At 34.5% G+C, this 17534-nt stretch overlaps 1 protein-coding gene across 1 annotated transcript; it reads right to left on the bottom strand.

Moving 5' to 3' along the window:
- Positions 1-53: 53 nt before the first annotated feature.
- Positions 54-9210, bottom strand: LOC132618966 (DNA repair protein RAD16-like). The gene is made up of 16 exons (XM_060333952.1): positions 8681-9210; positions 8290-8360; positions 6613-7684; positions 5856-5978; positions 5704-5777; positions 5493-5556; positions 5245-5391; positions 5074-5159; positions 4477-4546; positions 3403-3525; positions 2871-3098; positions 1984-2088; positions 1736-1888; positions 1412-1500; positions 1263-1343; positions 54-357 (listed from the first exon to the last, which is right to left on the bottom strand). The coding sequence occupies exons 3-16, from the start codon at positions 7651-7653 to the stop codon at positions 285-287; spliced, it is 2457 nt and encodes an 818-aa protein (XP_060189935.1). The 5' UTR covers positions 7654-7684; positions 8290-8360; positions 8681-9210; the 3' UTR covers positions 54-284.
- Between the last annotated feature and the right edge of the window lie 8324 nt (positions 9211-17534).

Genomic DNA, 17534 nt, shown 5'->3' with positions numbered 1-17534 from the left:
AACTTGAAAGACGCCATATCGCTGTGGTACTAACTGATCCTACTACAGCATGAGAACATCAAAACAAATAAGATCATAAGCTAATCATGGTGATGCAAAAGCAACATTCCCTGGACAAACCAAAAGCAGTACAGCCTTTCTACTGGCTATATTCAGAAGTATATATATATAAACTATAAAGCATGGGCAGCAGACGACTAGCCTATTTACAAACTTTGTGATAGAAGCTAATCAAAATACTAGTGAATCTGCTTCCTAAACTGAAAAACAAAATATTAACTAATTTAAGTTGCAAACAAGAATTTTAAGTCTGCTTCTGTCAGCTTTCCAAACGCCTCTGAAGAGCCACCAATTGTCCTGCAATCACAGTTGAAACTTAAGTAAGTCGAGGAGAAAAAGAAGAGGAGAAAAAGAAGGGGAGAAAAGTTTTGGAGAGTGTGTTTGGGGGTGGGGAGAATAGAGAAGGGAACAAGAAAGCAAAAAGTAAACTGTTTTACTTCTGCTAGTTTTCCAGATGGCATGGCATGAGAAATTGGCTACTGAGGAGAAATCAATAATTTTGGAGTACTCAAGATGTTGAAGCAAGAAGCTAGTGAGCAATGCAGTAGGATATTCAAAAAAATACTCGAATAATACAGTTTGGATTTGAACATATGAATTAGAGCAACTTTGTGTACCCTTTACCATTACAGTAAAAAAAAAAAAAAAAGTCTTAATGACAAGGGGAGTCACTAGAACCTCCTTAAAATCTAGCTCCACCCACAGAGCAAGGACGAAAGTGGGGCACGTTTCAGCCACATTGAATGGGCCTTCCTCTACTTAGATTTAAACTGATGAGAGTGACATCTCTCATAATTACTCTACTTCAAGGGAAATCATATATGAAGTAGGCAGTTGGAACGGTGCTGTGACATACAACTGTGATAGCAAGGAACTGATTGAGTAATCAATACACCGAGAGAGTCAAGAACAATGAGGATAAGTAGGATGAGCTGCAAGCTTGCAAATACACAAAGTGGAAGGGGAAAGGGAAGCTACTTGTGTATGTATTTGAATCCTCGACCTACATGGTGGAAGATGATGATGCTCACCAAGTGTGGCACCTAATAGACTTAGAATTTAGAAGAAAATTACCTCCATCACCATAATTTCTCGAGACTTCTCAAACTAAGAACGCATTCGAAAATCACTTCAACTTTTAACTCATCACCTATTTCTTATCAGAATACATATACAACCCTATAAGAATAAAACTCACTTACCCTTCAAAAACAAGGTCCTTCTTCTCCTGCAGCTTTAAGATCTTCTCTTCAATTGTATTTTCAATCACAAATCTCACAATCCTAGGAATGAGGGAAAAAAAATAAGCTCCACTCAATGACATAAAGAGTACAAGAAATGCAAAACAGACCTGACAGGTTTATATTGCCCTATTCGATGGATTCTATCTTGGGCTTGTCGCTCCACAGCAGGATTCCACCAAGGATCCATCATGAAAACCTGGCATAGGCAAAGAGAAGCCACCTATCAGACATGAATTGTGCACTTATGCAACATATAGACAAGTGATAATGGTATTTAAGCTGGTTGTTTAAGTGCACAGACAAGTGAAGTCAGAATATGTTAAATGAACCAAATAACAGGAGTTCTGAAGAGTGATAGGAACAAAACAGCCTTTGGAATTTGGTAAAAGCTACCACAGCCGGTGTCGGCAGAAATGATAGAGACAGCTTACCTGTGATGCAACTGTAAGATTGAGTGCAACACTTCCAGCTTTCAAGCTCATAAGCAATATCCTGCAATCTGGATCCGCAGTAAATGTGGTAATGGCTGCAGCTCTTGCATCAATAGACATGGATCCAACTAATTGAACACAATTGATGCCCGACTGAAAAATACAAAAGGCGAGCTCTTCTTGTTAGACATATTGAAAAAGAAAGGAGGGGAAAGTAGGAAGGGAGCAAAGCTATCTTTATATCTTACCTTCTGAAGAGAATAGTGTATCAGATCCAAAAAAGATGTGAACTGGCTGAAAACAATTCCTTTTGCAGAACCATCTCTTTCAATCATGAACCTAATTTCTTCCCGCTAGAATCAATAAAACAAGCAATGAGAACCACTCATGTACTTCATGCACAGCCTCTCACGTTGAATCTCAAGATGGGATCATTGTATTTAAATACTGAGTTTAAGGTGTCAATTTAATTTCACTATAATACCATGGAAATGGAAGAAACATACATTAAAGGTTGAAAAGTTAGTCTAATTAAGAAAATATCGCATCAAAGTTAAATTTTAGTTTTTGAGTGAAATAAATGTTTGAAAATTGTACAGTTGAACAGAATAATACAACTAGCGAATTGATAGCAACATTCTAGTATAGTCCCAATTTGAAAAGAGTGTCACATAAACTGAAACGAAGAGAATATGAAAATAAAGGTGTTGTAACTTTATTATGCACAATAAATAATAGAAGACTTCAAGAACAATCTGAATGGAAAATGATAAGAATGAGATTCGTTCATTTTTCCGCACTTCAAATTGGGAAAATATTTAATCCATAAGCTTCAACATATTTCCAGGTTGGCACACTACTAAATTTACAACAATATGTTGGTTTGCTTCAATGCAAAAGCACATACATCAAGGTACATCATCATAAGCTGATTCCAGTAATCTTTTTTTATCGGTAGCTAATTCCAGTAATTAAGATTCCATGTAAGTCTTAGAATCATAAGTAGTGGCTCGATGCCTGTACAGGATGTGGCATGACATCAACTTGCTCCCTTTGTGAGAAGGGAAAAACCATAATGCAAAGGAAAAAAAGCAACTTGAGGAAAATATAACAAAAGGAGAAGGTAATTGCATACCAATGCATCTATTTTAGTGCTGGACTGGAATGCATCGAGCTGCATTCTGTTCAGTATACTTGAGGACTTAAACCCTTTGAGAGTCGGTTTAGAATTCTGACCATTATCATTATTTGCAGTGAAGTCAACTGTAAGTAGTTCAGAACACAAAGGGCATGGCACTTGTCCAACACTTGCAGCAAAGTCCATCAAACACGTTTTGCAAAATACATGCATGCAAGAAGTAACCTGCAACAATCAAAAGAGAATGCACAGTTCAAAAAAAGGACTGTCTAATGGATAAGGACATTTAGTATGCCATCTGAAGAGTTAAATAAAGTGTTTTAAGGTGTCCAAAGGATAATAAAAGTACTCCCTATGAAAACTAATTTCTTTGGTACACTGGGAAAAGACTTCCCCAGATATTCATGAACTTCAAGAGGTTTTGGGGGAAACGGGAATAACATATGGAGTAGCTGAACTTCCACTTCCGTTTTTTTTTTTTTTTTTTGGCAGGGTGGAGTGGGGTGGGAATAGGTTTGCTTAAACTCACAACTGGATCATCCACTGTCTCATGACATAAGCCACAAGGTTGATCAACATTTCCAGAGTCTAGGTTCCCACTTTTAGCCAAAGCAGTACTCGAGTATACCACAAGGTAAGGATGATCAACTGCCTGTCGATCAAAAGAAAGATATCAATCAGACATTTAGCACAACAAAACATGGCTGAAGATGGATCAGTAATAAAATACACACATGCATATTTTAGATAATCAAATTGCTGACTTTATTACAAGTGGTTTGAACTGTTATTTTATTGCTAGCTTTTTATGCAAGAGGCATGTCTAAAAGATGCAAAAAGGAAAGTTAATACTTACTGCATATAACAAGTGACAGAAAACTAAATGTATACCTGGGGCTAAGCATGATAAAGAGGGGCAGGTACTTCAAAATTATATTCATAAAAGAGACTAGCACAGCAAAACTTAAGAACTCTGCCATGAGAAAATGATTAAGCATAGGAGTATGCTTAAATAACCTTTAGGGCTCATCTAGTAAGCTGGATTACACATCAGATAAGTTCTGCAATTCAATCTATGCTCCAGTCTACACTTTGGTTGAGTGCAGATTAATTTTGTGGTTCCAAAATACCCTTGACCAAAATTTATTGACTATCCACCATTAAGCTATCATACAAATAACATTCAACCATTCAAAGTTATAACTTCAAAAATTTAACAAACAAAAACATTGTAATACCAGAAGGGTTATAAAATCACAGCAGAACACAGTATAGGGAAAAGATGAGGTGAATTTAAAGTTGCAGAATATTAAAAAGAATATGTGAAGATAAAGAGCTTGCACAACATATGTCTATGTATTTTATAAGAAATAAGTTGTTAAATGAAAAGACTAAGGAAAAGTAGCTGAATGTGAAAACATTTGCAAGGAAAGAAAATCAGATAGAGATTTCACCATAAAACTAGAGTCTGGTAGATCAAATTGTGAGGGAGGTAATAACTAGTCAATCAGAATGAACGAGTATGTGAATGAAGGTGTACATTACAATTATCAAGAACATTTTGGTTCGATGCATGTTAAGCAAGTATACATCATCTTCGTACCTGCCGTAGGCGCGTGAGAATCTCAAAAATGTGTGCAAAGTTATTCATCAATGTTCCAGCTTGAACATAACTGCACAGGAACACATAATGGGAAAAATATAATTAGAGCTAAAACTATCCTTGCTCTCTTGTTAACCTTTTGGCAAGGTAAAATAACAAGGGAAGAAATTCATGGTGACGTAGAGATGAGGAGGGAGAAGGGAGAACGGTAAGGAGAAGAAATGAGAAAGGAAGAATTAAAAAAAAAAAAATACAGAGAGAGAGAGAGAGAGAACGAGAGAGATGCAGTCAGATAGTAGCATAATTCATGATCTAACACATTGGAAGGGAAATGAAAGCACATGATCTTAATCATTCAATATTCCAAGAAATGAAACCAATATGTTCCAGAAAGACTCAAGACCAAGCAATCATATGAAACATAGTCCATGAGAATAGTTAATACATAAGACAAGAATACAAAGTCAAGAGTTCCCCTCATCATACAAAATCAATAGGGAAAACACTACTTAAGGGTGACCAGCAAACTGGGGAACCACAGAAAAGCAAGAAAGAAAAGCTTGGGTTGGAATGGCATATATAGGATAGATGGCATACGTATTAAATTGTGCCTGGCCTTTATTGTACAATGACATGTAGTAGTCTTCTTCTTTGACATCCAAAGAATCTTTTCTCAAAGTAACCTGAGGCCATATACAAGTACAAGAATAAGCTGGAGAGAAGATTATCAAATTGAAGTAGACTACATTAGTGCCCGACAAAACTTACAATCTTTTGAGGAAGTGCAAGATCAGCAGCTCTTGCTTTTTTGCTACGTCTTAATAGGATACAATTTAGAATTTTGTGCTTCAAAAGAACCATTGCATCTCGACCATTCCCAGAACTCCCTTCATGTGTCATAGGTGTAGTAATGTACTAGAAAGAGAAGACGCATCAACCTCACCATGTCAGCAATAAATTTATTTTTGGCAATAAGAGCAAGCCTCAAAAGTTTGAATAATCAATTTGTAACTTACTCTATTCCACCAGCAAAAGTGCCGGTTAGATGTGTGAGGGCACTGTGGGCACTCGGTTGTAGAGCTGGAAGACATAAAAGTTACAATAAAGATTACAGACAACAATGGGCGAACAGCAAAAGGAGGAAGAGATAAAATATAAACTAAATTTACAGCCCCATACGTCTTTAATCCTAGGGGATAGGTACAAAGATACGAGAAGCTTTACTACCTATGGTCAAGTGTTCTGCAATCACAATCCTTGCAAAAGTAAAAAGAGTAGGGTACTATTTGTAGGAAACGGACCTGTGCAAAAGTAAAGCATTTAATTAATCTCATAACACAAACATCTGGAAGACATTAACCTGCAAAAGTTGAACTTACAAGTGAATACAAGTCTCCGACAAGATTCTGAATCGGAGTACCACTTAAGGCCCACTTAAAAGAAGATTCCAAACTTAGAGTAGCTTTTGTCGTGTTGCTGCGCCTATCTTTTACATAATGAGCCTGTTTCAGATAAGTGAAATGAGTTCACACATTGAAGACAAAAGATTTTAGATCACATGCAATTAAGGAATTTTCAATGCAGTGAGATGATAGGGACAGGCACCTACAACAAATCAAATACAACAGCATCCAGTTGGAAACAGAGAGAACAGAATGTTCAGATCCATTATGAGGATAGAAGAGATCAAACTAGAATTGCAGATAAAATTTCACATGATAAACAATTGAAAATAACAATGAGCATCAGGACAAGGATAAATACTTTCTTTCATACTGCTAATTAAATGTTAATGACCTAAACCATGCTAGAGGTAGGTAGGTAATTTATCTATATAAGTCAGCAGTTATCATAGTGTTTCTGTGTAAACCATAAGATTTTCACATTCTAGCTCCTCAAGATATCACTACAGATCTCCATGTTTCTAACTCTTAAGCATTTGTGAATAACTTGATCATCCGTGATAAAACTGGTATTTTTATCAAACGAATCATTAGGAAACCAACCACATTCACTCCAAGCTAATACTAACAAATAAAAACTATGAGAAAATGATAATTGAAGAAAGCAACACATTATAAATGAAGAAAGCAACACCCTGTATATGTATGCATGATATGCAAATGCACGACTTACCTCATCCAAGATGATACGATCCCACTTTACTGAATGCAAAATTGACTTCCTGTGTGACAAATCTTGACTTGTACTGGCTGAATTATCAATAGAACCATCATTTTTCCGTTCTTCTGTCATTCTCCTATGCTTCCTACGACCTGTTTTCTTCATATCAGTCATTGACTCAGTAGAACCTGATTTCTGCACATTAGTCTCTGACGCCATAGAGTCTGTCGTCTGCATATTTGTCTCTAACTCCGTAGTATCTGTTTTCTGCTTCAACAATTCTACATCAAGTTTTAACTTCTTCCCCTGATTCTTTGGCGCATCTGGTCCACAAAACCTCTTCAGGTGCATGGACAACTTCTCTTCATAATATGATCTGCCACACCATTCGCACTTTTGTTTTGGAGGCATCACGTTTTTCCTATATTCAGCCTCGACAATGGAGTACGTAGTGATGACAAAATCATATTCTTCAATATTGTGGTTAAGCTTCCTTCTGTTGGAACCATGATAAACAAGAATTCTGTTGCTTCCTTCAATGGTGCATCGATTTATCTCATTGAGCCACTGCTGGACAGCAACCACCGGACATATAATAAGAGTCCCCTTTAGTACTGGGAGTTTCTGGGAAGTACTGGGTGAAGACGAATATATACTGGAAACTTTCTGTAATTCACGTTTGGCAAGAACAAGCGCTATCGCTTGTATGGTCTTACCCATTCCCATCTCGTCAGCGAGAATACCCCCTTTGGCTTCAGATTCTTCTTGATTAAGTGCCCAAAACAACCACTCCTTCTGGTACCTGAACAATGGCACAATCATATCCGATGATGGTTCTACTGTTTCATAAATTAACTCGTTCCGATCATCCAAATCCAAATCATGATCTCTGTAGTTTTCCTCAAGCCAACTATCGTTTTGTTCTTCCCATTTCTCCCACATTAACTCTGGTCTTTCCTCTTGTTTCTTCGCACGGTCTTTTTTCCTTCCTCCTATCCGTGCCATCAATTCGAGATAGTGATAGTCTCTCTCTTTATCAAGAACAGCATTCATTTTTGTTCTTTTACCAAATTGAAATCTTCAACTACATGGACAATTAATCAAAATAGAAACATTACATAACGAAACAACAAAATTAACAATGCAAAGCATGCCATGTTCATATACAGGATAATAGTTGCCTCTGAGCGTCATGCATCGCTCAAACAAAGGTCATAACAACTAGTACTCCATAAAGCACGTGTGAATTTTCATTAAGGATATATGGAACTCTGTCAAAGATAACAGTGTCAAAGATACATTATGACAGAAAATTTACACTAAGCTAGCGTTTGGCCATAGATTTTGAATCAGATTTTGAAAAATTTATCTTCAAATATCTGTTTGACCATGATATTTGATCATAAGTTGAAAATTTATCTTCAAACATCTGTTTGACCATGAAATTTGATCAGATTTTGGAAATTCATCTTCAAAATATTTCAAGTTCCAAAAACCGGCTCAGACCAGTTTTTGGGGGAAATTTCACTTCCACTCACATAACTTCAAATTTTTTTCCAACTAAAATGCATGTCCAAACACAACTTTCAAATTCCGAAAATCACAAACTTCAAAAACTCAAATTTTCAAGTTTCAAATTTCAACTTCAATAGCTATGACCAAACAGGAGCTTATAAGAACCACAAATACCTTTGTTATTTGAGCTTGTGTTTAGCACGATCGTCAGAATTCTCCAGGTATTGAGTACGTACTTTGATCACCTAATTTTAATTCCAAAAAGTAAAGTACAAAAACATCAAAACCTTAGATATAGGTGCATAACACATCTTAATTCATCGAAACACTTCATATCACACAAAAACAAAAACAAAAACAAAACAAAACAAAATCGGGAAACACATAATTTACAGTTCACTAGCAGAACTACTGATATATATATATATATATATATATATATATATTTCGATCATAAATAGACTTTTAAACAACAACAATGTCAAGTAAAATTGAACTAAGAGACTATTTTAGAACCACAATTTAAATTACCTGCATACAACAAGTAAAAGTAATTCTAAATTACCTGCTACGACAAATAAAAATAACTCTAGCAGCAGTTCTCTAAACAAATAGAGACAGAGAAAAGGAGGGAACTGAGAAGTTGAAAAGCGGGAAGTGTGTTTTTTTTTATATGGAGAGAAATACTTAGGGAATAGCAATCGCTCTTTTTTCTTTTTTTTTCTTTTTTTCGGTGCACATTTAGACACCTCAATTTATTTTAACTTTGAGAATGAATATCTATACACGCCTAAATTAAAATTGTTTAGATGTGTATTTTTAAAATTAAATGTCTAGAGGACCAACTTAAATTAAGTTGAAGTATCTAGATATGCAATCTCATATTACTTATAGTTGAAGTACCGGCTGTTAAAGCTAAGGTGTCTATCTAGATTTTTTTTTTTTTTTTTAAGCTAGTGACAGAGGGTACATCAGCTTATGCATGATGTATAAGCTGAAGCAGCGTACAATATCCACGTATGTGAATTGTCGTGCTGAATAAGCTAGCTTTCCCAAGGCTGTATGGCGGGACCCAATTATTAGAACTGTAAAAGGCGTTCAGCTTTGCATGTCAAGAAAGATGCGACTTGCAAGTATAACGCTCGTATGAGATGTAGCAAAAGCAAAAATTCCATTCGCTAAAAGGTTATTTTTTAATCATCAATGTTCTATAAGCAATAGCGGAGCCACATAAAGCCGAGGGTGTTCATCCCAACCCCTCGGGGAAAAATTATCTTTTATGTATATATAGTAGATGTTGAACTCCCTTAACCTTTTTCGTATGTTTATTTTTTTATATTTTGAACCCATTAGACGGAAATTCTGATTCCGTCACTGTCTATAAATAACAAGTTTTAGTGTACGCGTACCTATATCAATGAGAATATTATTAGAACAAAAATTATAGAATAAATATTAAAAGAAAAGAAGTTCTTGAAAATAATTAATGTTGATCATATTTATATAGATCGACGTCATATAGAAATTCTTGGACATGTAATGCAAATACTAATAGGATAAAAATACTAATAGGAACATAAATCCATATGATACATATGTTTAGCCCCGATTTTGATATACTCGCAACTTCTTTCTTCGTCTCTCACATGAATGTTATAATCAATACGATTATCAACCTATATGGTCCATTACTGATTTACCAATTTGAAGTGAACCCAACTCAAGTTGAATTCCAAGTACATTAAATGCCAAAATCTAAATAGTACTAAGTATAATAAATATAAGATAATCTTAACTATTTACCTTGCCTGATAATTATGCCAAGTTTTTCAAAGGCACTCGTTTATTAACTTTGATTAATGAACTGCCTCTACTTTTTATTTATACTAGTGTACTTGTTCGCGCTTCACGCGATCATAAGAAAATGAATCAAAATATGCATGAATACTAACATTACAAGATTGTGTATAAAATTATTTATAAAACTATTATGTATTTTGTTCTTATTTCTTACTTAGTAAATCTACAATTTTTATGCTTATTAGCACGTTCCTTTTACTTTTTATGCATATGTATTGTAACATTTTATTCCTTGGTAGAAATAATTTTAAAAAAATGGGGATTAACACTTATGTCTTTTATTTTACTTTTCTACTTCAAATTTTTTTTTTTTGTATTTTTTTCCATTAAATCTATGATTCTTTTTTTGTATATAATATATAGATAGATAGACTGCAGTACCGCAATTACAATATAGAACATGGAATGTCTTTTCTAGTTGTTGAACAATATTACTGCTACCATGTATGATTTGTGCTCTAGCTTCTTACAATCAAACTCCGTACTCTCTTTTCTCGATTTTTCATTCAAGTACTCATTTGGACGATTAAGATCCAAGACTTAAATTACGAAAAAAAGAAGAAAGAAATTAAAATTTTCAAGACAGAAAATATAACATTCAGTCATTGAACTTGCACAACAATTGGCTAATAAGAATTCATTTCTTGCCGACGTCCTTTCAACAAAATATAATACAACATAAATTTCTGGGAAGAATAGCCAGAGCATTAGTCATATCACCTTTATCTGAAGCTCGCATCTCCCTCGTTATTCCTCTTGCATTCCAAACCTCTTCCTTTTCTAAAAAGAAATTAAGTTTTTCATGTAAGTTGTTGTTTCTCCTCTACTCAAATTTATAAGAACTTTTCTCTGAAACGGTTTAGAGAAATAGAAAAAGATGTACTTAAGAGAATTAAGCGGTGTAGTTAAGAAATTAATGGGTGTAATTAACAGAAATAAAAGTGACTTTTTTTTGACATATACATATTAAGTCTAGCTATAGTAATAATATCATTATGGTGAGGCATGAAGAAACTCATAACATGGCCTCCAAGAAATATAACATGGCCTCCAAGAAAGTTAAATTATGTCCTCATCTATGGATGACTTAGCAAAAATTATCACCATAAATTTACCTTTGAATGCAGGAGATATATTCTCTCTTCTAATCTTTTCAACCATCTTAACCCTTTTCGGCTAATGAAAATCCTTCTGATTGCCATTTGCTAGAAGAAAAAATATAAAAGGCACGTTAAAAACATCGATCAATGATAAAAGATGACTTTTACTTGGAAACTAACTATATAGATACATTGGTATCCCAAACAAACCCCGTGATTTCTAAACGATATTCCAAATTAAATTTAATCTATCAAATTGATTTAAACAAAAAAATCACGAAAAAAGAGTAGAATTACTTGGCAAACAAATTGGATATACACACGAGGATGCCAAACAAATGTGATTTGCTTGGAAACTAATTGTAGAAACAAACGAAAATGCCAAACAAACTGTGAAACACCTACGAAAATGCCATCAAATTTGATCTGTACATGCTTCCAAATGAACTTCATCACTCATGGGAGTTTAATTGGACTTTAAGATTATAATAAAGCTAGGGAAACTCAAGAGACTCAAAGCTAGGGAAACTCAAGAGACTAAAGTCATTATGTGTATAGAATTTAGTGTTATTTAAAGCTTATAATGAAGGATTTGTAACTTAAAGTTCATGGGAAATTAATATTTAGACATTTTTATTTAGCGGAATAAGGAAGAAAAAAGACCCAAAAAATGAAAAAAAAAAATAATAGAATCTTTGGCCATAGAGAGGTGTCATATCACCTTGTCTATGCTTAACTTTATATTATATATATATTGATTATCACATTCTTGTATTGCATCCGTTTCATAGCCAGGAAAATTATATGTGGCAATTAATTATAGGCAAGAAAATGACTTGCCATGGTAGACAAAGAGACTGCCTTTAAGTCTTCTTAATTACAATAATTAGGACATTCAATCCTAAAGAAATTCTAATAATAAGATAAATAGAAAAAAGGAAGAAAAAGCCCAAAAAAGGAGAAAAAAGATAAATGCCAATGGAGGTCATAGAGAGGTGACACATAGAATTTTCTATGTCTAGCTTTATATTATATATAGATTTAAGCTAGTGAGCTATCTCTCAACCAAATCAAAGGATAGATGATATCTTCATAATCAAACGTATGGCCTGATATCTTCATAATCAAACGTATGGCCTTTGAATAGGATCGGGCTCCTCTCCATTACTCTTCTCTCCATTTTCTCCAAATTCTAGTTTAGATTAGGGACACATGACATAGGTTAAAATTAATGATTAAGATTAAATTAATTAAAATATGGCCTTAATCATGGTTTAGTTTATAATATCTTGTCCATAAATATATTAAAAAAAATCTCTCTCTTCCTACTTTTCCTTCCCTACGTACATCTATTTACTTCTTTTTGAATTGATAACTTACATTCTATCTCCAATTTCTTTTTGAGTTAATTAATCTTTTAATTGCAGTTTTCCTTTGGATCTGATCTTTAAAATTAGTTAATTTTAAAAATTGAAAAAGGAGAAATTGGCTACCAGCACAAATCATGCTCCGTATCAATATTAGGACTTCAAGCAAATTTGTTAAATTTAAATATTTAACGATAAAAAAATAAATAATATAAGATTTTATTGGTTATTTTCGTACACCTAATGATTTTGCTCTCCCGTTAAATTGTTTGTTCTTTCCTGTTCCTAACTATATTGGTACTTTTCCTATTCTCTAACTAAATTATAATTAATGTGTAATTTAAGCTAATTTTAAAGAAAAAGATTCAAAGGAAAAATGCAATAAAAAGTTTAACTCAATAAGAAATTTGGGACATAATTTAAGTTATCAATTCAAAAAGGAAGCATAGATACTGTACGTAGGAAAAGAAAAGGAGGAAGATAAAGAAAAGATTTTAATATATTTATGGACAAGATATTATTTACTAAATCATGATTGAGGCCTTATTTTAGTCAATTTAATCTTAGCCATTACTTTTAACCTATGTCATGCGTCTCTAATCTAAACTAGCACTTGGGGCAAATGGAGAGAAGAGAAATGGAGAGGAGTCCGGTCCCTTTGAATAAACTTATCATTCATATTCAAAAATTAGTTCTTCTTCATAAAATTAGGCAAAAGTCATAGATAGCCCCCTAAACTTTGCCACATTTTCCTCTGGGCTATCTAAACCGAGGGTTGTACCTATTGGGTACCTAAACCAGTCTAAATTGATCCTATTGGGTACCTTTTGCCTATGTGGCGCTTATGTGGCGCAGCAATTGATTACACTTTTTGTTGGGCGCGTGACAGCCCTTTCATCCTTATTTTTTTTTTTTGGTTAAAACTTTACTTCTTTTAAATAAAATTTAATAGATAAATTAATAAAAAAGTAACTCACCTCCCCCCCCCCACCCCAGCCGCACCCCACTGTACGTTCTTGCCTTCTTTTTTTTCTCTTCTTCTTCACTGTGTTCAGTTCTCTTCATCTTCTTCTTCCTTTTTTTTTTCTCTTCTTCCTCTTCATTATAACAATTCATTTAACCCACCTCCCCCCCCCCCCCCAGCCGCACCCCACTGTACGTTCTTTTTTTTTTTCTCTTCTTCTTCACTGTGTTTAGTTCTCTTCATCTTCTTCTTCCTTTTTTTTTTCTCTCCTTCCTCTTCATTATAACAATTCATTTCTTTTAATTATTTATATAAAATTAATTTGTGAATTGGATGTTATTTCTTACCACTATTTTTTTTGTCCTTTTTAGATCCGAAAAGTAACATTACCATCTTGTTCACCGGAAAAAATGGATATTTACCATTATTATGACTCTTTTTTTCATCTCACCTTTCATTAAAGGTTGGTGGGTCTTATAAAGACATTGATAGACCTAAATAAGAGAAGAAAAAGGAAATAAATTATGGGTGGGGTGGGGGACGGCGGTTGGGGGTGGTGGTGCAGCGGCCAGTGGTGGGGGAGCGGCGGCTGGTTGCAGTTGAGGGGGGCGGCGAAGGGGATAAAAAATTGGGGGGGGGGGGGGGGGGGTTGTATAATTTAGTTTTTAATTATTATGATGGACCCCCCCCCCCCCCCCACCGCCACGTGTCATGTTTTCATTTGACAAAGTTGTCACGTCACGGAGAGTGTAATACACTCTCCTAATTTTGCTGATTATTGTGAAAAAGGTACTCAATAGGATCGAATTTAGACTGGTCTAGATACTCAATAGGTAGAACCCTCGGTTTGGGTATCTCAGAGGAAAATGTGGTAAAGTTTAGGAGGCTATCTATGACTTTTGCCATAAAATTAAGACTATCCTAAACACATTCGCTATAGATTATGCCTATGGACGATTTTGATATTTCAAGAGTTCACAGAACTAAAGACAACTTTGAAAAATTATAGAAAAATAAAATACTTTAACTGATTTATAGTTATTTCAAAGATTAAAATATATTGTTCTATCTAAATTTCAATATATTATTGTATCTATAATCACATCATTGGTGACTTAATTTCTACTATATTAATAGAGTAGGTTGGATCGTCGTCCACCCACTCTTATAGAATAGTAAATTTTAAAAAAAAAAATTAAGGGCAAAAACAACAACAACAAAAAAAAAGAACATTTAAATAATGATAATAAGTTCAAAAAATGGTAAAGATACGCTTAGAGAAAATTCAAAGGAGAGAAATTTAAGGGGAAAAAAATATGATTTAAATTGAACACAAAAACCGCAAAAGAAGTCATAAAACCAAAAGATTTAAAACTTATACATTTGGGTATAAGTTTAGACACATACGTCTCACACAAATAATGAGGAATAACATCAAGAAGACGAAATATAAACGGTCAAGAAATGTATACACATATTTTCTTAAAATGATGAAGTTGGTCTATACTTAAAAATTTAAGACTATTACAGACGCTGACACATGAAAGCGCTTTTCAGTGTTGTTGAGTAGAAAAAGATGATGGCATGAAACTCCGCAGGAGAAGGTGTATTTCATATATGGGAGAAGTGGACTAAGTAAAATAATTTATTGATTTTCAATTAATTGAATTATAATACTTTGGGAAAATACATAAAAACCCCTTCCCAACGTATAGCTAGATTAATTATGACGCACCCAACCTTTGCGGGCGACCTATTACCCTCCTTGCCTTATTTTTTCTGTATTTTTGTACTTTTTTTCGGCTGACATGGCACAAAAAAAATTGATACCCAGTTGCACAGGGGAGAGTGTTACACACTCTCCACCACATCGGTTTCACGTCAGTGCCACCTCAGTACCACGTCACTAAACCCTCCTTCTTCTTCATTCCACCCACCTTTCATTTTCCCCACTCATCATCTTTTTCTTCATTCCACCCCACCCCTCATTTTCCCACCCATCTTCATCTTCTTCATTCCATCCCACCCCTTATTTTCCCCACCCATCTTCTTCTTCTTCATTCCACCCCACCCCGCATTTTCCCACCCACCGCTAACCCCACCGCCACCCCCGTTCTTCTTCATTTTTGATAATGTTACTTTTATTTATTCTTTCACAATTTTTTACTTTCTTTTTCTTTGTGCAACTCTTCTTCACTCTCATTCTTTTTCTTCACTTCCGAAACTCCATTTCTGTCGATTCAATCCTACATTTTCCTCCAATGATAGAAAAAATAGAGGAAAATGTTGTTGGGTGAGGAAAATGTTGTTGGGTTACCAATTGTGAATCTGAAATTTTTGGATCTGAAATGAAGTAATCGAATTCTTAAATCTGAAATGGGTAGTCGAAAATGTTGTTAGGTTACCAATTTTGAATCTGAAATTTTTGTATGTTGGTGATTTGTTAGTCAAAATTGGTTTGCAAGTAAAATCTGATGGGAAAGCTGCTGTGAATTTGATGAAATTGACGCTTTTAGGCAGTACTATGTCGTGATTTATGCATTGGTTGAACTGATAGGGAACATTAAAGTGCACATCTTGTAGAGCATTTTTACTTTGAAGTTTTGTTTAATTTCTTTGCTGTCAATCTTGTCTCTATATTGGTATAACTTCGGCATGTCATATGATTTCTTGGACTAGCACTGTTTCTGGAAAATAAAAATTGCTCTGTGAATTAAAGTTGGGGGTTAGTGGTGAAGAGGATAAAATTAATGGTGGGTGGAATGAAGAAGAAGAAGAAGAAGAAGAAGAAGAAGAAGGGTTTAGTGACGTAGCGTCGAGGTGGCACTGACGTGGCGCCGATGTGGCGGAGAGTGTACAACACTCTCCTCTGTGCAACTGGGCATCAAATTTTTTTGTGCCACGTCAGTCAGAAAATGGTACTAAAATACTGAAAAATTAAGACTGGGGGGTAATAGGTCGCCCGCAAAGGTTGGGTGCGTCATAATTAATCTGGCTATATGTTGGGGGGATTTTTATGTATTTTCCCTAATACTTTCTATTATAAAATTTTCATAATTATATTACTAAAAGGTACTCTCTCTGTCCTAAGTTATGTGACATAGTTTGATTAGATACGAAGTTTAAAAAAGAAAAGAAAGATCTTTGAAACTTATGATCTAAAACAAGTCATAAATATTTGTGTGGATTTAAATTATTTCATTAAAGGTAAAAGGGAAAGTTTCAAGTTAAATGATTTCTAAACATAAAAATATATCATTCTTTTTTAGACAGACTAAAAAATATATGTGATATTATTTTTTGTGTTGGGCACGGGCTTTCATCATCTAAATTTCTAAAGTTAATATCACCTTGTTAGTTTTTTTGTCGTCATTACCATGTTGGTTCAGACTTTTAGAATTTAGGATTTAAAACTAAATCAAAACTCAAACCTCAATTTGGATGGTCATTACCCATGGCTTCATAATGTTAGTATGGTATTGTATTGTACTGTATTAATGAATACAATGTTTGGATGGACTATATCGTTTGTAGTGGCGTTTAATAACATTTTAATTGTTTGGTTTAACTGTATGGTACTGTATAATAACATGTAAGTTTACTAAAATACCCTTAACTCTTAAATACAAGCTAGTTATACACGCACACGCGCGCGCGCACATACACAGATAAAATATGAACTTTAGAAAATAAATAGGTGATGGGTGGGGGTGGTAGTGTGATGGTGATGGAGGGCTGGGTGGTTGTAGGGTGGGGGTGAGGTGGTTGTGGGGTGGTGGGTGGTGGCTGGGGTTAGTGGGTGGTAGCATGGAAGTGGGAGGCAGAGAGTAGGTATTTGGGTGGGTTTGGGTGTGATGGAGAAGGGTGGATGGGGTGAGGTATAACGGAAAAAGGAAATACTTAACTACGTAAAAATCACCGAATCCATTGTTGCAAAATTAGACTTTTTTATGGTTATATAACCACAGTGTTATAATAGATTTACAACACCATATAATATAATTTAAAAAACAATGAAAACCAACATGATTTCAAGAAGACAATACAATAATGAACCACGGAAAATAACCATCCAAACAGGGAGTAAGATTTTAAAAGAAAACAACGAACATGATCTTGCTGAATTTT

This window comes from Lycium barbarum, chromosome 11 (genome assembly GCF_019175385.1).
Source record: "Lycium barbarum isolate Lr01 chromosome 11, ASM1917538v2, whole genome shotgun sequence".
Lineage (NCBI taxonomy): Eukaryota > Viridiplantae > Streptophyta > Magnoliopsida > Solanales > Solanaceae > Lycium > Lycium barbarum.
This window is presented reverse-complemented; position numbering and strand designations above follow the sequence as displayed.

Excerpts from the sequence above, each read along its gene's own strand:
- LOC132618966 (XM_060333952.1), bottom strand. The coding sequence starts at position 7,653 with ATGAATGCTGTTCTTGATAAAGAGAGAGACTATCACTATCTCGAATTG. Across the intron at positions 3,526-4,476 it reads TTCTCACGCGCCTACGGCAG|GCAGTTGATCATCCTTACCT; the intron begins GTACGAAGATGA and ends TTTGATCGACAG. Across the intron at positions 1,344-1,411 it reads GGGCAATATAAACCTGTCAG|GATTGTGAGATTTGTGATTG; the intron begins GTCTGTTTTGCA and ends CCTCATTCCTAG.